Here is a 24,576-nt window from a genome sequence, read left to right on the forward strand (position 1 = left end):
TAGATAATTGTTTATTATAGGATTGTTTTGTCCAGTTCATGATCCTTTTCCTTCTCTTACCTTTCTCCTAACAAAAGGATTTCTATAGGATTTAGGTTGTCATTGCCTAAGATTCATGAGTTAATGTTGTGAGAGGGTTTTTGTTTGTTTGTTTTGGCATTATTTTAGTTTTCTTACCTAGAAAGATCCTATGTTTCTCCATTTATTCATTTTTATGTCCCTCAGTAAATTTTTATCATTTTCTGTCTATATGTTGACTATTCATTTTTTAATAAAATTAATATTCTATTTTGATTGGTCTCTTGATTGTCCTAACTGTACCCTTTTTGTGTATGGGTCACATGACATGCCTTGCACACCTTTGTCTTACTGCCTGCCCTATTACATTAAATTTACCAGTTTCTTTCTGTCTTTCCCTCTCCTAGCCTGTAGGTACTTCCATAACTGGGACTATGTAGTCACCTTTATAAGTTTATAACCACACACACCAGGTGGTATCCTCCTTTCCTTTTTTTTTGCTTCTTAATTTAGTCATAACCATTTGGTTAGTTTGTATGTGTGTATATCTCTGCATGGGTGTACTTATCCCCCCTCAACACCACTATGTTATCAAAACTCTTGTTTCAAGGTATCTGTGTTGTCACATGTGTGATTTTGTCAATTTATTTATATTTACACATGCCTTATACAAGAAGGATTGATGATAGCTCAATCTGCGTTCCTTAAGTCGTTCACTGTGCCATCTGGTGTGATGGTGTCCCAGGGTCCTTGGTCAGGATACTATGAGGATCTTGTATGAGGATCTTGTAAGGGAGAGGAGAGGAGGAGTGAGTTGTTACTGAGATTCTGCTTTGTGCCTGGTCTGAGCTAGGTGGTTTTCTAAACATTTTATTATTTAACATCCAACAATAATCTTATCTCCTAATTTTTGTAGATGAGGGTATTAAGTCTTGGGGAAATGAAATAACTTGTCCAAAGCTTCTCAAACTGTAAGTGGCATGGTGGGGATTTGAGCTTGAATGTCTGACCATAGGGCCCAGAATCAAGATCTAATATATATCTCAAAAAGACACTCTAGTTTTTAATAACTTTTGATTTTTTTCCTGATAACTAGTATGGTAAGCATTATATTTTAAACCTAGAAAACAAGATGGAATATGTCAAAAGGACTTTAAATCTAAATATTGTAATTTTTGTTAACATATAAATCTGTATATTTTAGTATTCAGAATACAGTATAAAGCTTAATACTCTTCTTTAGGTTGTTTCACAAATGAGGCTATTTAGAGAAGATAATTATATTGTTCGAAATAAAATTTTTAAAAATCTTGTCATGCATACAAGAATCAAACAAAATGAGCTCTAGTCTTTGCTTTGTTCTTTCTTTGTCACCTTGGATCTGTCATTTCCTCTGTCTTTACATAGGGGTTAATTACTCATCTTGTATTTTTTGAGGAATTGAAAAGCATTTTTTTGAAGAATCAAAATAATGAAAATGCCCTGATAAGATGTAAAGCCCCACCCTAGTTGGTATTATATATAAGTGATAAATTCTCCTAGTGGGATTTTTCTACTTTAGTCATTCATCACCTATTTATTGAACGTTATTCTATGCCAGGCACTGTGGTAGGCACATGGAGTTACAATTATTTTTCATATAAACTTCTGATGATTACTTAACTGGTTTTTAAACTACACTTACAGAGAACTTGAAAATATTTTTATCTTCCTTACACTGTCATAAAAACATGTAGTATTTTTTAAATGTTTCCTTAAATATTGTTTTTGCTGACTTCATGCAGTGAGATTAGAAGGTGAACTCCTTGGTGTATAGTGCAAGATATTTTGTCTTCCAGTTTATAAATTTTCTTTCACAAATTATAATATACATGAAATATAAATAGCTTATATTCATCCCAAGCTTCTTCCTAAGGAGAGAAGTTCCGTGGGGATCTTTGGCATCGCTGAGGAGAAAGTTCTTCACATAAGAATTTGGAGTTAAGGGAGTCTCCACTGTAAACTGCAGCTGACAAAAAGATCCTTATGTGCTTGTCTTGTGGGTGAAGTGGCTAAGAAGTTGGCCCTGGGAGTAAAACTGAGTTCTGAGCACTGTTGTGTCACCTTTTTAGCTGAACAGATCTTGGCAACTTACCTAACCTTGCCGACCCTCAGTTTCCTTATCTGCCCAGTGGAAGAAGTGAAAGGCTGTGCCTCAGTGGTCGCCCATCCGAGCTTGGACTGGCCCAGACCTACAGAAAGCACTTTGAGGATTCCAAGGTCCCTCTGACCAGGAGGCATATTCCGTCCACTCTCCTTCATCGAGTCCTAGAAGGAAACCTGTGTGGTCCTAATATATTGTTTATATTTTAGTGAGTGCTGATTAGATTTGCCTCAAAGAGAGGACTCAGGGATTGCCAAATTTAGTTTTTCTTAACAGGATGTGTATTACTTCTATAAAAGAAGTGAAAGAATTCTGAATACACTCATCCTCTGTAGAATTGTGAAAGACAGAGCCATGTTTACGGTGGTATTCCAGTTCTTCCATGAAGTGATTTTCAGTTTGGCATGAACATACAGGAGGGTCTTTCATTTTTCTCTCTTCCTTTTTGTGCTGGCCAAAGTAGATCACCGTCTGCCCTCTAATTTGATTGGCAGTTAACATATGAGTACTTTTTCTTCATGAGATGAGAGCCGTTTCATCTATATACAGAATTGAGGTACTTGCCTGTAACCCCAAGTTGTGGGACCCAGTGCCAATGAGAACTAGGAGGCTGGATGAGCCTTGTTGGCAGATGATGGGTAAGAAGCTAATGCTGATGTGGGGAAATTGGAGAAGGAAAGAAAACACTGAGCATCCAGGGTAAAAATAATAACTAACCCTCCCCATTTTCAGGGTATAAATACTACTCTTTTGTTAGTGTGGATCAAATACTGTTAATTTTTAGTAAGTGAGTATGATATGGTGATCTGACGCTGAAAACTCTTGGTTTCATTCTCAACCAAAGGTCATAAAAGGACTCATGTTTGGGGATATTGGCAGCATTACCAATGTTTGACTACCAAACGTGATCATGACAATGAAAATTTAGTTAATTTGTGATGGTGTACTTATTTCCAAGGGAACTATAATTTATATATGATCATACTTTCCCTGTACTCAAAATGTACATCGATAGGAGTTTGTATGTCAGATAAATCTGTACGGTGATGCACTCGAAGAACATGCTGTGAATCGCTAATTATGTTAAAAATTATTTTCTTAGTGCAGCATTATACTCATTATATACTCTACACATTTAGTTTCGAATAGATTCCTGGCATGATAATTATGTAATCATTCAGTACAGTAGAAACATCATTATGGTCAAATACTAATTAGCTACTAAAATGAAATAAAACAGAACCTAGTTCACAGCTTATTATAAAAAGTGATTTAATATGGTACAAAACCAAAATGTATGGTTAAAATTATTATTTGTGTTAAATGTGAGTCATTTTTTTTTCCCCCGGGAAGGCATCAGTGTTCTGGATGCTCATTACCTAATTTATTGCTTGGGCACACATTGTGCTTTATCATTACAGCCTTTGTGACCAGCTCTGTGTGGTGGAGCATTAAATGAGCACGCCGGTGGGGATGCTAGGCTTAGTGTGCTGAGGGTGCCCGGATGTGCTTCAGGGCTTCTGCAGAGTGACAAGGTCGGCCTAAGTCTTCAGGCTTCAATTTCCTCAAGTTCTTCACGTACTAGCTCTATCAGCCTCTGGGAACATGGGTTTCAGTAGGAGATCACTCATTTCTGGTGTTCTGGTTTGAATATCTTTGGTGCAGAGAATGAGTGACCTTCCACTATTTTTCTACCCCAGTGCACCTTAGGAATATATAGTTCAGTCCCATGGATAACAATAAACCCTGACAGTTGAGATTCTCCAGGCACATTTGTGATGGGAGAACAGTCAGGTAAAATGTCAGCTGAGGTAGAGGGCAATGGGAAGGTGTGAGTAGGTTGACAGATCCCTCAGGTAGGTCTCTTGAGGACACTTCTCAAGGGGGCATCAGCCTCACTGCTTCCGTGGATATTAATAAAATGGGGTTTTGTATAGTACCAGTTGGTTTCAGCAGTCTTTGTAAATACGTTTGTGATTACATGGCTTCACCTATTCTTCTCTTGTATACGTGTGGAATCTCAATGAACGTAAGCCATGCAAGTTAGGTCTTGTTATACTGAGCTATACTATAAGCCTAATAGGAATCAGAGACATTCTTGGAATGTCAATGAACTTGAGCGATGCAAGTTAGGTCTTGTTATCCTGATCTGTACTATAAGCCTAATAGGAATTAGAGACATTCTTATTGTCACTTTTGGTATCTCAGAATACTGTTTAAACCATAAATGCTTCTCCTGGTAAATAATTTATAAGTCAAATGTTTTATAGATTTTGTGTTATATCCTCTTTCTTTTCCTTTGTTCTTTCCTGTTGTCCTTTATTTTAGTTTTGGTTCCTGTAGGTATCTATTTTATTTCTTAATGAATGGTTTATAATTCAATCGAAAGCAAAAGTATATAGGACACATATACAGGATGAGAAAACACTGGTAGGCTTTCTGATGTATCACAATAAACAGAGGCTAGCTTGCTTCTACCATCTATAGATACTGTGTGTTAGGGAGAGGCAGTTGTTATCTGAATATTCATTTCTATGTTCCTGCAGTTACAAAGTTGCATAGGGAAAGAAAGTATTTCAGATCATGAAAATATTCACTGGTGAATCAATGAGTTAATATTAGTAGTCAGATATCTTCTTTGAAATACCTTTTGATTTATTTGAAAATAATATGATGCATATTGATTTTAAGTAAAATCATAAATCTTGCAAAGGATGCAGATTTCATGAAGTCTGTGCTATGACGGTCTAGAACAGGTGTCCTCAAACTACAGCCCAGCCCTGGGGCCACATGCCACCTGCCTAGGACATTTATCCGGCCCGCTAGGTATTTTGCCACCGCTGCCTGTACTGCTTAGCAGCTGACTCGTCCCGGGCCCACAGTGCGCACTCTGCAATGGTCTGAGAGACAGTGAACTGGCCCCCTGTTAAAAAGTTTGAGGACCCCTGGTCTAGAACATTGTTACTCACAGGCGAGGCCATGAAACAGGATCTGACAGAGTTATGCTCATGAGAAAGTCAAGGTAGAAAATTAAGAGAGGACTTCAGGAAAAATGATGAAATGTTTAAATATTTTTCACAAATATAATTGTGTTTAAAATCATCCCATAAAAATTAAATGTTAAGTGAAGGATGTCATAATGTACTTGTTTAAAATATTAGAAAAGTTGTGCCCCAAATCCCAGTTCATTCGAGTTTTTTTTTTTGGCTTAAGTTAAAAATTGTACATAGTTGCAAATATTGCCTAAATTTGTTTTAATAGTTTTTATTTTCCTTTTTTTTTTTTACCTAATTTCTAATCAAATCTTTTTTATCATGATTTTTTATAAATTTGGGGCCCTATTATATAAGCAGACTCACTTTAAGTGAACTGTTTTCCCAGAATCAACTTCTTTGAGCAATAAGGGCCCCTTGTATATAAAATACATATATGAATTAATATAATTCTGCTTAAATAGCCATGTGTTTTGCTGTGTTTTAGTAGTCTAAAATGAATGTCAGATTTTTAATTGAAGTTAATTGTGACTAAATTGCAAACACACAAATTATGAATTCTTTTATTCAGTGAGATTAGGCAGGGATAAGAGGTATTAGTTGTATGGAGCTGATTATTTTAGACAGATGAATAAAACTATATTCATAAAGCTTCCTGGGATCTGGAAAAAATCTTTATTACAAGTTTGTTAATGTCTTCGATTTGTAAAGCATTTTCAAAAAGTTTTTTCGAATCATTGTTTCATTACCCTTTGTACTATGTGATTATTTGTTGTGATGAAATTGCCTGTACTCTGAAAGTTCTTCTAGAATGTTCTTTTAATTCTTCTCTTTAAGTTGGCTCTGTGACCTTCTATGAACTGAGGTATTACAAAGAGTATGAAAGAAGTAAAGAAATAAAATATTTTGAGATTCCAATACTGAAGCATTTGTTTTTGCAGGCACCTTGTGATATTTAATCCTTTAGAACAAGACCGAACCTCGGTGGTGTCAGTCTATGTGAATTCCCCCACGGTGGAAGTGTCCTCTGCTTCAGGAGAACCTATCAAAGTTCAAGTCAGCGCAGTTTGGGATGAAAAAAATGTTATTTCAGAAACAGCCTATGAGGTATGTTGTGGCCATAGAACTTGAAAAGGCATTGTAAAACAAGCATAGCCAGTGTATAGCGTATGCATGTATAATAAATAGCCCCACTGAGCTATCGTGTTGGTGTCTGTGAAGTGATGAAAGTTGTAAATATCAGAGAGTTTAACTGGCCGGTAAAATGACACTGAAGGAAAATAGAAACTGTGTTTCCTAAAATGTTAATATTTTTGTTAATATTTATATGTTAGTATATGTTATTAGTGTGTACATTGTATATTTCTGTAAGTATACATATTGTTAAGTTTATTCTGAAGTAATTATTACACATAAAAGTTTGAATTTTTTTGTCTCTAATGATGACTGTGCATGGTGAAATTTAGGCAAATACCACCCTTCTTAATAATTTTGGGTAGTTTCAACTTTTCATCGCGAAGGTGACATAACACATGACAAAAGAGAGACTTCCTAAAATAATTAAGGTGCTTCTTTTTTGAGATATAATTATGGAAAATCTGTGCTTAAGTAATATTTTTGTGTGTGTGAAAGTTTCTTAAACAGTATTATATTGAGCCCCACATCACTAGAATGGTTAAGTTTTTAGAGTCTGAAGGGAAATTTAAACTGTACTTCTGGAGCTGCAGCCATAAGCTGGGAAGTCTAAAAGAAAATTGCTTCTGCTTCTCAAAAGCCACCGCTAAGCTAGGCATGGTGGGTTGTCCCTGTACTCCCAGCTACTTGGAAGGCCGAGAGGCAGGGAGTACCCCTTGAGACCAGGAGTTCAAGACCAGCCTGGCCAACTTTGTGAAACTCCCATCTCTAAAAAAAAAAAAAAAAAATTTAAAAATTAGCTGGGTGCAGTGGTGGGTGCTATACTCCCAGCTACTTAGGTGGCTGAGGCAGGAGAACTGCTTGAGCCTAGGTATTCAAGACCAGCCTGGGCACTATAGCAAGACACCATCTCAGAAGGAAAAAAGCCATTGGGGGTTACTTTTATATATGCATAATCTTTTAGATAGAAAGGAAAACGATGATATAAGTTTGGGTGGGATTTTACAGGAAGCATCCCATAGAGAAAGTGAAACAGTAGCTCCTGCAAGGCAGGGGTCATGTCTTCTTCTGTGTGCATCTTATATGCCTTGTTCAGGGTCTGCAAAACCTCAAGCATTTGATGGCTAATGCTGACTCAACTAGTGTGTTTGATATTTATATTATGTTTACTATTTTTCTTATATACTGAAATCATGTTACAAAAAGATTTCTGATAGGAAAAATCATTTCCAGTAAGCCCTGTGTTCGTGGGGAATTTCCTCCTCTAGGTGTCCATTGAGAAGAGTATAGTTAACAATTGAGGATGGTCATATGATTTCACATTTTGGATGAAAATATTAATGCCTTTGATAAGCCTACCAACTTGAGGTTATTAGGTTCTCTGGATAAAGTAAGATGTAGACACTCTACCTATAAATTATCAAAACATTTATAGAATAATATTATCCAGTCATCCCTCAATATCTGTGGAGATAGTTCCAGGACTACCCCCCACCTCCATGGATACCAGTGTCCGTGGGTAATCAAATCTCTTATATAAAATGGCATGGTACAGATGGTCCCTGACTTACAATGGCTCAACTTATGATTTTTTTGTTTTTAGATGGTGTGAAAGCGATATACATTCATCAGAAACTGTACTTTGAGTACCCATACAACCATTCTGTGTTTCACTTTCAGTGTAGTATTAATAAATTACATGAGTTATTCAATACTTTTAGTATGAAATAGGCTTTGTGTTAGATGATTTTCTCCAAGTATAAGCTAATATAAGTGTTCTGAGCACATTTAAGGTAGGCTAGGCTAAGCCATGATGTTCAGTAGTTTAGGTGTATTACATGCATTTTTTACTAATGATATTTTCAACTTATGATGGAACATAACCCTGTCATAAGTAACATCTGTATTTGCATATAACATCCTCCTTTATACTTTAATCTCTAGATTACTTATAATACCTAGTACAATGCAAATGCTATGTAAATAGTTCTTATAATGTATTTTTTAAATCTGTATTTTTAAAATTGTTGTATTGTTACTTTTTATTGGGTTTTTTAAAAATATGTTTCATCCATGGCTGATTGAATCTGCAGATACAGAACCAGGGAATACAGAGTGCCAATGGTATTCTCTTTTTAAAAAATATGTTAGTTTGTGGGTTTTACCAAAAGTATAAATGGTTTGCATTTCAGTAGATAACATATCTCTTTAATAAATTCCCTTCTCTATCTTTTAAAGGTCTCTTTTCTAGCACATGTACCACCGTTGGGAATGAAAGTGTATAAGATTTTGGAATCAGCAAGTTCAAATTCACATTTAGCTAATTATGTCTTGCATAATGGTAAAGCAGAAGATACAAGAATTTTCAACGTAAAGAATAACGTACTTGGTAGAGAATCTATAACTCTAGAGAACTCTTTTATTGCAGTCTGGTTTGGTCATTCTGGGCTTATGCAGGTATGTTCTGAAGAGTTCTGAAATTTGCTTATCATTTTTACATTTGCTTATCATTTTACAACATATGTAGATTATTTATGCAAAGGGGGAAAATGTCTTAAGTAGGGCTGTATGAAGTACTGTGGGTGAAAGGATACAGGAGCAGGTATTTGTACCTTCATTAACCACTTGCTGCTCACGCATGTGTTCTGTGGGTTTGCTGCACCATGGATTGTTTGTTACTGGTCCACAAGATAGGTATGGAAATTGTGAATGTTTAGAAATGTTTGTGGGAACTTTGAAAGTATTTGACAGAGTCAAATACCTATTGATTCTAACAATAATAAATGTGAATATCTGGTATATCACTTTAAATTTAATTTTAATTTTTAATATTTATTTTTATTATACTCTAGAAAAATATTGGTTCATGTCTATTGGAAATAAAAAAATAAGCCTGCTCCTTCTATAGAAAGTTTGAGAAGCACTGGTCTAGAGTTCCTAATTTATATATTTCTCTGTTCCTTGATGAGCGTGTTCTGACTTTTGTTCTTGTTATGAAAGTTTAGATCCCAGGGCTAAGCATAACATTTGAGTGTTTAACCAAGAACTGTGAATTTTAGAGGCTTAAGTTAAGTATTTTTCAGGGCAGGCACAATGGCTCATGCCCATAATCCTAGCGCTTTGGGAGACCAAGGTAGGAGGATCATTTGAGGCCGAGAGTTCAAGACCAGCCTGGGCAACATAGTGAGACCCTGTCTCTACAAAGAAATTTAAAAATTAGCTGGATGTGATGGTGTGTACTTATACTCCTAACTACCTGGAAGGCTGAGGCAGAAGGATTGCTTGAGCCTAGGAGTTCAAGGTTGCAGTGTGCTGTGATCACACTATTGCACTCCAGCCTGGGCAACAGAGCAACACCTGTCTCTTAAATATATATATATATATATATATATATATATATATTTTTTTTTTTTTTTCTTTCCAATCTATGCTGAGGTAATTTTTTAAAAAGTTGTCATGTACATGGAACCAGATACAACGTGATTAACATCTTAATAATGAGTTGCTTTAAAATTCTTTTTTTATCTTTAGAAAATGATGACTAAAGAAGATGGTAAACATCATGAAGTAAGGGTGCAATTTTCCTGGTATGGAACCACACGTAAAGCTGACAAAAGTGGTGCCTACCTCTTCTTACCTGATGGTGATGCCAAGGTAAGTGGTGCTGATGAGATGACAAGTGCAATAAATACTTATTGAAAGAATATTGAAGAAAAAGATAGTGTGTCTCATGATTTTATCGTTGATTCCTCTTTTAGAGGTAGATGAGCTTTTAGTTTCTATATCACCTTATTGATAGCTTAGCAATTTGTAGCTGAAAATTAGATAAATAATTTTTCAGAGTTAGAATTCGGTTAGGATGCTGTTGATACAATGAACAGGTGCTGTCTCCATGGAAAGAAACCTGTTTAGAGTGGTGGTGTGGTGTTTTATATATATTCATCATAACAGATACACAGACACAAGACATCTAGCCACATGAGATAAATAGATTGTCCACTGGATGATTTTTCTCCTTAACTTATAATACTTTAAAAAATGATTTTTTTTTCACCCTTGACTATAAAGGTAGTATATACAAACTCTGGCATGTTTTGAAAATGTAAAAAATTATGAAGAAAACATTAAAATTCACCGACTAGTGCATAGCCTCATGAAAACCACTGTCAACATTGTGATGTATTTTTTTACTGCCTTTTGTGGATGTACCTTTTCCCCCGTTCTTAAGTCTTATCTTATTGCAGGTACATATTCTATTTTTATTGGTAACAATGCTTACAGTCTGATGGCATGTTTTTTGAAGATAATTTTAATATACATTGTTGTGTTTAAGAATTCCCTAATGTATGTGAACTTTTTTCTCCTGATTCCTCATTGTGATAAGCTTTCTTTGTAGCATTCTTTCTATGCAATTCTGATTATTTCCTGAGAATAACTTTCTAGAGGAGTCATTTTGTATCTGTGTCTGAAACCTTTTAAGGCTTTCTGGTACGTACTGCTTATCTTCCTTCTAGAAAGATTGCATAAATGTTCATTCCCATCAGCATTTTTTGGTAGTAACTCTCTACTATACCAATTTACGCACTGAGAGTTAGCTATAGTAAAAGCTTTGCCAATAATAATTGCTTAATAGAAAAATATTTTCCTGTTAATATTTTTGTGATTACTCATGAGGTTGAACTTTTTTATATATTCATTTATCTTTCATACTTCTTTTGTGAGTTTCCTTTGTATATTCTTTGACCATTTTTATATTGTTGTGTCTTATTGATTTCTAAGTACTCTTTATATGTAGCAAAATTAGTCTTTTTCCGTATGTGTCGCAAAATTTTCCTCATTGTATCATTTTGTTAATTATTTTATTATTCTTTTATGCTAGTTTTAAATTTTTGTGTAGTCAATTCTATATTTTTTTCTGTAGAATTTCTTCCTTTGTTTTATACCTTTCTGGGTTTCCCTCACCTCAAGATCAGTTAACTATTCTTATTGTTTTGTTGACTAGGGACCTGTCTCCTGAAAACAGTTACTTTTGTTCCACAATTTAGGGAAACCTGCTAAAGAAAATTTGATTTTTAAGGGATTGTATAGGCCACACTAAGGACTCTGATTTTCTTTTCTTTTTCTTCTTCTTTTTTTTTTTTACAGTTGTTGTTTGTTTATGTTTTTCTTATATTAATGAGGAATCAAAGGCACACTACAGTTCCTACTAGGCATCCCAGGGAGGGCAGTGGTTCCCAAATATAAGCCATTTCAGTGTTTTCTCACCAGCTTTTTTCACTGGATAGGTATTTTATTTTTATGGACTGTTCTTTACAGTTAAAAAAAAAAAAGTAGCTGTGCTATGGAATATTACATATGGATACTAATAACTAATTCATTTAAAACTATTTTATCTTTAAATAGCTCTAATGTCAGAAAGATAAAGAGAATTTTCATGTATTTACATAGAAAATAGAAGCACATCAGGGAAAGAGGCAGTCTAGTGTATCAGAAAAAAGGCAAGAGCCCAGAACTCACCATTCCAGCCTCTCATCCCTCTCCCTCACTTTCTAGCTGTGTGGTAATTAGGTGCGGGATCTTCGTAAACTAGTAAGGGTTTTATTAACTCCAGAGTATTTTTCTCTCGCCAAAGAGGTGAATTTGGAGAAAGATTACACAATTCTGAAAATCTGATACTGCTTAAGTAGTTCATGTTGCAAGCCTGACTTTTTATGGTATTGTTGAGCTAAGGTATCTAATACTTAAAAAATAAAATTCCTCATAAATGCTTTAAATTTGTTCCCATGTTATATAAATTATGCGCTTTATTGCCATATTTTCTTGAATTTAGGTTGTAAATAGTAAAACTAAACCAGTGGTTTCTAAGTAGTTTTTTCAAGTTTGTAGATTTACTTTATATTCAGCTAGTTCTTTCAAGTAAAAGGGCAGAATGTTTTATAGCTTAGTAAACCTGACTGTGATTAAACTGTGTTTCTGAATCCTGCTTTCTGTTTGTCTAGATGACTCCCTGTACTCATCTTGCCACCTGCCCAGAACCCTGAACATTATGGGGCCATGGTTATAATAAATATTTGCCTGGGAAAATGTCACTGCTGTAGAACAATTGCTATTTCTAATAAATAACTATGTGGACAATATAGAAGGCTTTTAATTAGAAATTTTTAGCTGAGAGGAATGTCTATAGATCCTCTAGGTCAAACAAGTTGTAAACATTTGTATTTTCTATCTTCAGCAATTTTTTAAATAACAAAACAATTTAATTTTTATAATGTGCATATTCTGATAACCTTGTAAGGTTTGTTTTTCATTAAAATTGCAAATATCAGGTGATACATGTTTTCCAGTTTGAAAGCTATAATGAACATTTCTTGAAGTTTACAAGCCAAAAATATTTTTTAAAAATGTCATCTCGTCCTCACAGCCTTATGTTTACAAACTGCCGCCCTTGGTCAGAGTGACACATGGAAGAATTTATTCGGAAGTGACTTGCATTTTTGAACATGTTACCCATAGAGTCCGACTGTACCATATAGAGGGTAAGAAAACAAGAGAAATGCAATTATGAAACATATGTATGCCGGTTCTTGAATTCATATATTTCTTGTGTCAACTTTGGTAAATTAGCAGTTGGTTTTTCAAGATGATATTTTTTCTAAATTTGACATCGTATTTGTAGTATGATTTAAAATATAGTAAAAAATGTTAAGACATTTTACTCCCTACATTATATGTGTTCTTTTCTTTTGTATGTCTTCTCTTTCCTATTGGAGTATTTATCTTAGTCATGATCTCCTTAACTAGAAACATTATTTCTAAGACCTAAAAACAGTATAGTGTTTTGTTTGATTTTATAAAATGGAAATTATATCATCTATGGCATTTAGTTGATGGACTACTGACTAGCTGTGAGACATACTTATGCTCAGCTTGCCTCCTTAAATACAGAATGTATTGCAATATCAGATATCACTGGAATTGTAACTTTACAAGAAAAATATTCAAAACTAGTTCTGTTTGTTTACAGCTCTTTACCTGGTAGAGTATAAAATCAGGCCATTGTTTACTGCTGTTAGAACAATATTGAGCAGAATCTTTATGAACCCAAATGATAGGGAACAGGTGTTTGATCTTTTTAAGAATTTAACTCTGGGCAATGGAACTGATTCTTCCATGGGGTCTGGGTGGAGCTATGGTTTCCAAACACTCTCATACTTGCAAAGTTAGGTTGGTTGATTTTGAATTCATTGTTTTTAGACAGGAGTACTTTTCCAACCACAAATTTAATCCTAGTAACCAGGCCATTTCCCATTTCCCAACGCACTTAGAAAAGGACCTCGTAAAAATGCCACTTAAATTTATCTTTTCGTTAGCCAAGTTGAAAAAATTAAGGAAAGGAAAAATATTTCCCTGAGTCTACATATAGGTAGTAAATAAAGCATTCTAACAACTGATGATTAATGTATACACAGGTACTGTTTCCTCTTTAGGTATTGTGGGAAAGCAGGATATTGTGCTCAGGGAATTTCTTAGATGCCTGAAGTTTAATTTTATGATTCCATAGTCTAAATTTAACCTTGCATTTATTTAACTTTTTTTTAAACTTCAAATTTCATTAGTGTTTGCCTTTTGTTAGGATTTCAGATATGGCCAAACTTCCTCATGCAACTTCTTAAGGTGATATGTGTTTTCAGAATAACCCATGATTCATAAGCTGAAGTAAAAGGTCTCTGAAAGGTGGGAAAAATAATAGTAGATACTAAATTTGTGTCCTAAGTATGACTTCTGCAGTTATCTGCAATCAATTTGCTACCTACAGGAAAGCATGTAGATCTGAAATTATCTGTTATTGAGTTTCTAAGAACCTCTGGTAAGTCAGAAACTATTTCTTTGACCATCTGTTTGTACTCTTGCATACAATATTGTTTAACACCCCTGAGAGCTCTAAAGTTACATTTTCAGCTGTCACCAAAGATTTCATTTGATAGGAAGAAAATAGCATTATCACACAGAAGATATGCTTATCTATTTTTAATTTTGCTTAAAACTATTGTTTTTCAATGGAAAAGTTCTTCCTTGAGTACAACATAGCACACACTTGGGCACAGACCTGTGTTACCAAGTTTGATTTACAGTCGTTTTTCATCAGTTATACTTAGTTACAGGCTGTGTGTTGAAGTAAATGCTGAAGCAATTCATCCTAAAATTCTAACCTCTCAGTCAAGTATATTTGCTTGCTTGCTTTTGCTTTTATTTACTCACGTCTACCAATGTCACTGCCTCTTCTGAGTTTTCTCTGGTTCGCACATCACAGGCTGGCTTGTGTAAAGTAGACGGCCCTCTTCTGCTGCTGGTGGCTCCAGCTTAGCCTGCCATCATACCTCAGTAGTTGATTTCAAAATTAACAGACTCTGACTTGCCTGTTTACTTATTCCAACCAACTGCACTCATCAGAACTGAATGCTTGTCAGTTTTCCTTTCCCCTGTCCTTTTATCCCCCTCTGGGCAGTGGACTGACCAGTGGCTGACTAATAGCCCTTTAGCAGGAGCAAGGGCCCCTGAGATGTGACAGGCTCCTGGCATTCCAACGTGGCACTTGGTGTGGCCCATTTCTATTTGCTGCCCTGGCCTCTGCCTCTTTTCTCTACTTTATTTTTTTTTTATTTCCCTTTCTCGTATGTTTCCATTTTTGAGTGTCTTCCTTGGTGTTATGATGCATGTTGAAAAGGAAAAAAAAAACGTGATGGATAAATAAGTATAATACGAACTTAATTTAGAGTGCTTCTCTGGATGAGTTTTACTGTAGTTGCCTAGATTAAACCTAAAACCTGCATTTATAAACTTAAAGTGACATATAAATCTTTTTTCCCTCTCTCTTCATCTCAGAACATTTTTCCCCACCAACATGAAAGTAAATGGTAGGAGATGGAGAAACCAGAATTGCCTGGAATGCTTTCTTCCATGCTATTAATATATACCCTCCGATGTTTGTGTTTGACCCATCTCAACAAATCTCCCTCTGGGAAAAGATAAGCCCAGTTGTGGTGATCAAGTCTTTTCTGAGTAGTCTTTACCACCTGCTGCCATCTTTCCTGTTCTTTCACATACCGTTGCCTGAGGACTCAGGTTGTCTGGATCCTGATTCATTGGGGTTGTAATGAAATCATGAATCAAGGCCTGTAATAGAGATGTGATGTCTTCAGGGTGTTTGACTCTATAGGTGTTCACACTACCTGAAAGGTTAACTGATCTTTAGGGGTTTGGTTATGCAGAGCCAAGGGATCCATACTGATAAATAACTTGAAAGTTCTTTAACATTATAAACTTTGACCTCCTCTAAACCAGCCATCTGGGCGATTGATCAAAACACATAGACAAAAGCTGACTTTTCATCTTAGATGTAAAGAAAACTTCAGTCAACTTCCAAACTTTTGTAAATTGGCTTTTAATTAGTATTTCTTAAAATAACAAAACTATTTAATTCTTAAATTTAACTTATCAAGATATTTTTGGGCTATATGCTAATTTTGCCCCTTTAAATTGACCAGATATAGTTATTTGGAATAGTATTAATGAATAGAGCCTGTTGTTAGTACCAGATTTCCAATCCAGGATGAAATGGGGGTTGAAGGAGAGAAACTATTAATATTTTATGATTATTTGCTATAAATGTATTAGGTTACTAAACCAGTTAATTATACCAAAGATTTTATGATGTCTCAGCAACAAGAGATTTAAAAAAAACATAAAATGAGTTAATATTACAAATTTTCTTTATTGGGTACCTATATTAAACCTTTAAAATTCAGTTTATTGAAAATCATATAAAAAAAACTAAAGTAATAAAAACATTTAAAAAAATCCTTGCATTCCTCAATCTCTATTTTAGTTGCTCTTTAACCCTTTTCTCCTCAAGGTAACTTTTGTCCAAATTAAGTTTCAGAAAACAAAATCAAGAACAAAAATCAAGCACTTCCCAAATTATATACACTGGTGATTATTGATTTTGAAACATACTGAGTTGAGAGGCCTAGGTTCAACTCTACTTTTGTTTTTGGTTTGGTATTTAACTTCAGTTTCTCTATTTGCATTGTCTCCAGATTCTGAAAATGATTAGAAGTGCCATTGAAAGATTCTCTCCTTCCTTTAAGCTATTAAAAGAACACTGTGTTTTTCTTTTCATTATCATTCAGACATCACATTCAAAAAGTTTCCAGAAATATTAAATTAGAAGAGGAGATCTTGTACTTACTAGCTTTAAAAGCTCTACAAGATCAGAGCAATTCAGAGATTTCTAATGAAATATAATTCTTTGCCTTATGTCAGGTTAAATAAAAAATCCATTTTATAGCACCCATAATTTAATGAAATGCTTTATTAGAACTATTTTATGATTTCTGAAAGATGATTAATTTTGTAGAAAATAAGATTTTTTCTGGGAGAAAAAGGTAGGGGAGGTGGGAATTAATTTTTCGTGCAGTGTAATCATCTTTCATTAAGTTGAAGCTTTAAACATTAGCAAATAGGCTACTTGAGCTTTTTTTTGTTGTTGTTAATCTTGGATTAAAAGATAGAATATGGCACAAGCAGAAGCTTCTGTGCTCCCTTGTGTTACATTTGATACTACACCGTCACAAAAAGTACATACCTTGCAGTAACATAATGATCAGTAAGTGACATTGCCAACTGTGGCTTTATTTGTCTTCGGAGCTGTAATTATTGGACTTCAGAGCCCTAGTTTTCCGACATCAACAGCCACATTGAAGAATTAGGTTGCTATGGGTTACCAATGTGTCATGTACATTTCCACTGGCACAGGGTTCAGGTCCCAGATCTGTTATGGTGTGTACTTTCAAGTTTTGTTTCCCCTCAGGACTGTGTTCTCCTGGGCAGGTGTTTGTGAGAGAGTGAATGAGTGAGTATGTGTGTGGAAACCATGTTTTAACCCTTAGGAGAAATATCTTACATGCAATACTTCTGCCCTATTTTCTACTAACGTATTTTAAAACTATATGTAATGGATCTTGCTAAAAGAAAGCAAGTAGCCTGGAGGTAAAATGTAATGAACTGCCATCAAAAAGTATGAGAGGAAAGACTTTCTTTTGACTGAAATGATGGAATAATTTCCTTGCACGGACATATTTAGCAATCAGATAGAGTTGCTTAGTTTTTCTCTGAGCAGTTTTGAATATATTAATATAAACCTAAATGGATTTATAATGTGACTCTTAAATTTTAGAGCCAAAATGAGCTTCATCTAGTTAAACATACAAGAGGACCTCAAAAATCTCGTGGGAAGATGGAATTTAAAAGTAAAAATAAAACTTATAAAATATATTTCTTAAGAAAAAAGCTCCATCAAGTTCAAGACACTTTTAAAAAAAATGAATTAATCCCAGTCATTTGTAATTGTCTATATCTAGAGAACTGAGGGTCAATGCTATCTTTGTTACATTATTAACTGAAGAAAAATGAATACCCTGGAAGATTTTTTAGGATTAGGAAACAAGTCAGAAGGAGCCAAATCAGGACTGTAAGGGGCATACCTAATGATTTTCCACTGAAACTCTTACAAGATTGCTCTTGTTTAATGAGAGGAGTGAGCATGAGCTTTGTCGTGGTGGAGATGGACTCTCTGGTGAAGCTTTCCCCAGGGTTTTTCTGCTGAAGCTTTGGGTACCTTTCTTGAAACACTCTCATAATAAACAGATGTTATCATTCTTTAGCCCTCTAGAACGTCAACAGGCAAAATGCTGTGAGCATCCCAAAACACTGCCGCCTTTACCTTTGCTCTTGACTAATCCACTTTTGCTTTGACTGGACCACTTCTACCTCTTGGTAGCCATTGCTTTGGTTGTGCTTTGTCTTCAGGATCATACTGGGGAAGCCATGTTACATGGACTGTTAGAATTCTTTGAAGAAATCCTTCAGGATCTTGATCCCACTTGTTTAAAATTTCTGTTGAAAGCTCTGCTCTTGTCTGCAGCTGATCTGGGCGCAGTAGTTTCGGCACCTGAATGGGAAGTTTGCTCCACTTTAATTTTTCACTCAGAATTCTGTAAGCTGAACCAGTTGACATATCTGTGGTATTGGCTATTCTTTATGCTGTTATTCATCAGTCCTCTATAATGAGGGCACGAATGAGATGCATTTTTGCCTTGAAAACTGATGTGAGTGGTCTGCCACCGTGAGCCTCATCTTCAACGTCATCTCGTGGCTTCTTAAAACAAGTATCCATCCATAAACTGATTTCTTTGGGATGTTGTCCTTGTAAACTTTTACTTTTGGAAGGTTTTAGTGATTTCACCATTCTTCTACCCAAGCTTCACTATAAATTTGATGATTATTCTTGCTCCAGTTTTAGTAGAATTCATGTTGCTCTGATAAGTACTATATTTAAATTGATGCCTTATTCTTCTTAGTGCCTCAAACTAAACCCTGTTCAGACATGTTATAACAAATTAGTATGAGTTTATTTTGGTGCAAAAAAATGTTTTGAAATTCAGGCATAATTTTTTCATAGTAGGCATTTTCCATGAACTTTTAGAAGACCCCTCTTCTGGACCATGTTGGAAATTGGAGAACCACATTGGGATTTAGAAATCCAAATTCTTAATTTTGCATCTAAGCAAACTAAAGTGAACTTAGGTTTGTCCTTAATTTCTTAGGGACTCAGTTTTTTAATTTACAAAAAGACTATTAAATAGTCAATTAGGTATAACTATCAAAGAGTCTTCATAAAACTTAGTATCACATAAAGTCTCTTGTGCTTGACGCCCTGCTTCTAAATTCATTTTCCATACTTGGTCTTAGTCAAAAGTCTGAGGAGCGGTTAAATTCATCTTCTAAGGACACTGAGTCTGGTGCTTTCATACCTGGTGTCCACCCCACTTGTAAAGAAGGTCTCAGAGCTTCACTGAAGTTGTTTTTATTGCCATAAAAAGATTCATGAAGATATTAAAATGGTTTGCAATCAACCTCATTTTTTTCCAAAGCCACATTCCATATTTAGTTTGATTTAAGAGTAAAAAGCATTAAGTAAGTTATGGCTAGGCAGACTTAGGTAATTAAAGCATTTTTGGAATATCGTAATATGCAATTGACTGCTAAGGATTTTTTTTTACTGTTAATTAGAACTTTTAAAAACTGAAATAAGTAGTGATGTGTCGAACCTGATTATTCCCTGCGGGCATGAAAGAGAAAGTTATTTTAAGGGACTATAAACACATTCTGGTTACGCAAATTCAGAACTCAGTGGTTATCTTGGGGGCTGTTTGAGAGCAGCTGCTGTGTTGAAGGTAGAGTTCCTTAGCAGTGAAACATCATCCTCTACAAATGTGTGTTCCGAGGAAGTCAGATGAAGGGCACAGGGATGGCAGACAGAAGGGGGAGTGTGATGGTTACGAGCTGAGGCTCCAGAGTCAGTCCTCCTGAATATCTTTTCCAGCCCCCAGTAGCTCTGTCGCTTATTAAGTGTTTGACCGTGTGCAGCTTACTACTATCTGGCCTTGGTTTCATCATCCTGAAATGGTGACAGTAATAGAGCCAACCTCACAGGGATGTTGGGAGGAGTTAATATCCATGGAGCCTGGCACAGAGTAAGCATCATATCTACTGAAGAGGCTGAGTTGGGCCGGATGAGCTGGACAATAAGTGCTAAAAGATAAAGAATGGTCATTGAGGGTTAGAGGGTTTGGGGGAGACTTGATTAAGGGAAGAAGTTGTTTGGATGCTAGATCTTGGAGAAATGCCACTTGAGTGGGCAGAGAGGAGGAAAAGAATATCACGAAGCATGAAGTGGGGTTGGTTAGGTTAAAATTCCTGATTCCTGTAAGAATTTGAAGAACTGTGTGTCTCATATATTTTTAAATTGACATCTGGTTTTTCTTTATATATTTAAATAGTTGCCAAGGATGTTATTTTTGGTGTATTGTAAATAGTGACATTTAAAAATAAACATATCCAATGGGTAGTGATTTGATACCAAATCATGCATTTTTATAAAGCTTGCCCTAGCTTTTCTTTAGCAGTCAGAAATTTCACATCATTATTTTCTCCTGGAACTCATAATTCCATTCTGCTTCCTCCAGAGAATTTTATCTTAATATAATATTTTTATGGTTGAGAGTATTGTTATTCATTAGTCTTTCATTACTTCTCTGAAAAATCATTTGTGTATATGTATGTATAAATTAAAATTTGAGAAATATGTCACCTTAAGTCTGTAAGTATTATTAAATATTTTCTGTATTGAACTGTAAAAATTATTATATAGTATATACAGGCCAGACAAGGTAGCTCAGGCCTGTAATCCTAGCACTTTTGGAGGCTATGGAGGGAGGATTGCTTGAGACCAGGGGTTCGAGTTCAAGACCAGTCTGAGCAAGAGGGAGACCCCATCTCTACAAAAAAAAAGAAGAAGAAAAATTAGCTAGTTGTGGTAGTGTTCACCTGTAGTCCTAGCTACTTGGAAGGCTGAGACAGCAGGACTGCTCGAACTCAGGAGTTTGAGGTTGCTTTGAGATATGATGATGACACTACAGTCTAGCCCAGGTGACAGAACAAGACTCTGTCTCAAAAAAAAAAATGCAATTGGAAAAACAATTGTTAATATTTTGATAATTTTATAAATTTTAATGGAAACATTTCTCTCAGTGAATTATACCCTTTTTTAAAGTCCCTAATAGATAATGTATCCATTGGCAATTATTACTTATTACTAGAATGAGTTTTTTCAGCATTGATTTTATTCTTAATTTTTGTTTTTGTAAATATTAATGCAAAGGAGCATTCACATAAGTAGTTGGTAATGGAAGTTTTGTTTTAGGAATATCATTCAATACTTTGAATTCCATCTGAGATGCTATAAGTCACAGAGTGATATATTATCAGACATTAATTTTAATCAGTTATTTTTAATGATCTACTGCCTGACACCCTGATTAGATATGCCTTCAATTTTGTTGAAAGCAAGCAATTGGAAACCGCATGTTTTAAAATAAAGTCCAATCACACACCAATATTTCAAATTGTCTTTGTCCAGCACCCACTAGAGTTAGGATGCGTGAGAGATATACTTCTTTTTATTTTTTCTTCTTGTTAAGTTGGGTGAAGAAATAGTGAAAGAGTGGAAGAAAAGGAAGAGGAAGAAACAGACCTGCCACGGAGACAGATCAGTGTGAGGAATAATGTGAATCCAGGACTTTCTGTCTGAAAGAGCCTTGGAAAGGAGCGTGTTTGGGGGAACAGGAAGTAGGCAGGTTCGGGGTGACTGTCAGTGCCAAGGGTGTGCAGACAGACTGGACAGACTGTTGTGATTATTCTGTTCCCCTTGTCCTAGACCAGCCCAAGCCTGCATCCTGGGGAAGGTACTAAGAAAACTCCAGTGTTGTGAGCTGTTTCATTCACCTTCCAGGAGAGTGCTTTAGTTCTTTATCCTTACCTAGCTTGAGGTTAAAACTGTTTGATATACCTGTTATGTTCCCTCCAAAACAGTTTCTGCAAAACCCTGTTATTGCATAAAATCAATGATTTTTTTTTTTTAAAAGACATCTTCCTAGTTTTGTCAGGTATGTTTCAGTTATTAGGCCTTCAAGTATATCATAGTTTATTGGTATCCTCTTTACCCAAAATTTACAATCTGATCAAAATACTATGCCTTTCCTATTATACATTTACTTTTTGACATTGTCGTGAGAATTATTGAAATCTAGAGCATAAAATGTGTACACTAGTGCCTAACTCATCAGTGACTGATTAATAATAATAGCTGTTTATCTAGTAGTGTTTTACAAATAGTACAAAGTGGTATATCATCATGTTCTTAAATTTGAGACTTGGAATGAAATTTACTAAAATTTGTATTCATGAAAGCAGATGTTGAAATTTTCACTTGTGGAGAAATAATCAATATGAACATTTACAGAACCAGAAATCAGCAGTGCCTCAGAGGATAAATTAGATCTTATAATGGATAATAAGTTGAGTAAGTCAACATGGAGAAAAAGGTCATCCAGTTATGGGAGGCATTACCATTTTTGTTTTGGTATTTTCAGACATAAGTACAGTTTTTTAAAAATATAATCATGATAATATTTGCTTTTTAGAAACAACGTTTCCATGTTGACTTAGCTTATCATTGTTATGAGAATTTTCCTGTAAGCGTACATGTTGAACTAAGCAGTGTGTGTTAATTAATAACCATAAGTGTAAACGCCAAGTTGGATAAAGTTCACAAATAGAACAAAGTCACAAAAATAAATACATAAGAGAAAAGGTATTTTTATATGCTTGATGATTTAAATACAGAATAAAAAGCTCCTAAGTCAGAAAGAAAATACTCAAAATCAGAAATTCTGGGTTTTTTTTTTTTTCATGACAATTATTATTGTCTTCTACAAACGGATTTGCTCTGTCGCCCTCTCTGCTCAGAAACAGATTGGAGGGAAAGGGATGAGAGAGCAACAATTAGACAGTGAGGTTCTTTTTGCTCCAAAGCCAGCATTTTCAGGACACTCACTAAAGACCCTGCTTTTAATCATAGATGGGTTTTTTTAAAGAAGATTTATTTTACATGATATGATACCATATGTTGAATTGCAATTAAACTTTTGTTTCCAGACTAACATACCTCTCTTAGGGTTCATACCGTCACTTTTCATTTTCTTAGATGCGTGTGGGCCATTATCCCGTCTTGATCTAAGACTTGTCCTAATCACATATGAAGTGCTACTGATAAGATGCCGGCTTTTTGCTGGAGCACCAGTGAGGCTCTTTTGTTCTTTCTCCTAAGCTATTGCCTCTCACTCCTGTAGCTGGCTGAGTGTGGCAAGAGTGGTGTCTGATTAAGAGCATATCCCTTGAAAAATTATACCTTGCATTTCAGAATAGCTAGAATAATGACAATCTGGAGAGGTGGAGAAGGTTGAGCTAACTCAGAGATTCTGCAGTTGAGGGTTGGATTGGGTGGTTCCAGATAGATTTTACAAAGATCTGGCTGTAGATAGTGCAGAGGAAATGATACCCAGGATTCTCCAAAGGCCGTTATCAGTTGCTGCTCACGGATATGACCGCGGGCTTTCTGTGTGCATTCCTTCCTGGATGTTTCTGCCACTCCATCTTTGAGACATGTGCATGTGTCAGAGGTGCCCTCAAGTTTTTCCCTTCCCACTCCAAGGATCACCCTTCTTAGTTTCCTTAGACTGGTGCTAACCAACAGAATCAAGAGGGTGATGCCATTTCTTTTCTGTCCCCTCTTTCCTGATCTGCCCAGTGGGGGAAGGCTCTAAGGAGACCGTTGTCATTTTGAGAGTGGCTGTAAGACCCTATAAGCCTGAGGCTGCTGGACTCCCAAGGCTGTGACATGGCCCAGCCTCCTGACAGTGACCTGTTTGGTCTTATTGCTTCTTGCCTGCTATCTCAGGCAATATTCTTCCTTTGGAGATGTATACAATTATTTTTATAAGTACACATACAAATAAATAATTTATATGTGTACTTTTTTGACAGAAATGTCACACAATACAGATATAAGGTAAAGCCTTTCTGGTATCTGTGTCTGTCCCCATCCACTCCTTGGGATGGAGGAATCAGATATGTGCGCATGTGCACATGAGCTCCTATAACTGTAGAAATGTATAGCAGTGTGTTTGTGTCAGTTTTCAGCCTAAAGTTTATCATACTATACAAGTGCTACATTTCGTTTTTTGTATCAGATCTTCTTCTGCCAAGACAGATGGCTACCTTGTTCTTTTCATTTGCTGCACAGCGTTTCATAGCATGGTGTACCTGATTTTATTTATTCCTTCCCCGGTTAATGGACATCTAGCATATTTTCCCATTTTTTGCTCTTAGCAGAGTTGCTGGTGTGTACTTCCTGTGGTCACAACTATGCTACCCTCAGCTAGGTACAGTGAGGAGGAACTGCTGTATAATAAGATTATGTGTCTTTAATATTTAATATGTATTAATATTAATTTTTTGGCTCTTAAAGTGAGTGTTGTCATTTTACAACAGAGTTTTGAGTTGTTTTCAAGAAGTTTTGGGATCTGGCAAGCCTTGTCCCTAATTTTGCTCAATTAAATAGTTCTTGCAGCATTTTAGATCCCAGTTCAGTGCTCTCTTCTTTAAAAAAAAAAAAAGGTCTTTTCTCTACTTAAAGTTACTACAAGGCTTCACCCAGTCTTTGTTCCCAGAGTAACTTCAGCTTTCTCCAAAAGTCAGGCCACTGGTTGGAGGTTTAGTCCTAGGTGTTCCAGTCTTGTGACCTTGGGCAAGTGCTTTCCTTCCAGG

General features: G+C 35.5%; 1 protein-coding gene across 1 annotated transcript in view; it reads left to right on the plus strand.

Moving 5' to 3' along the window:
* MAN2A1 (mannosidase alpha class 2A member 1) overlaps window positions 1-24,576 on the plus strand; it is a 168,363-nt gene that overhangs the window by 113,028 nt on the left and 30,759 nt on the right. Inside the window, exons 13-16 of the mRNA XM_012790254.2 lie at window positions 6,096-6,261; window positions 8,527-8,745; window positions 9,820-9,942; window positions 12,710-12,824. Of these exons, the coding sequence (XP_012645708.2) occupies window positions 6,096-6,261; window positions 8,527-8,745; window positions 9,820-9,942; window positions 12,710-12,824 (623 nt within the window). The remainder of the gene's footprint in view (window positions 1-6,095; window positions 6,262-8,526; window positions 8,746-9,819; window positions 9,943-12,709; window positions 12,825-24,576) is intronic.

Source organism: Microcebus murinus, chromosome 11 (assembly GCF_040939455.1).
Source record: "Microcebus murinus isolate Inina chromosome 11, M.murinus_Inina_mat1.0, whole genome shotgun sequence".
NCBI classification, from domain to species: domain Eukaryota; kingdom Metazoa; phylum Chordata; class Mammalia; order Primates; family Cheirogaleidae; genus Microcebus; species Microcebus murinus.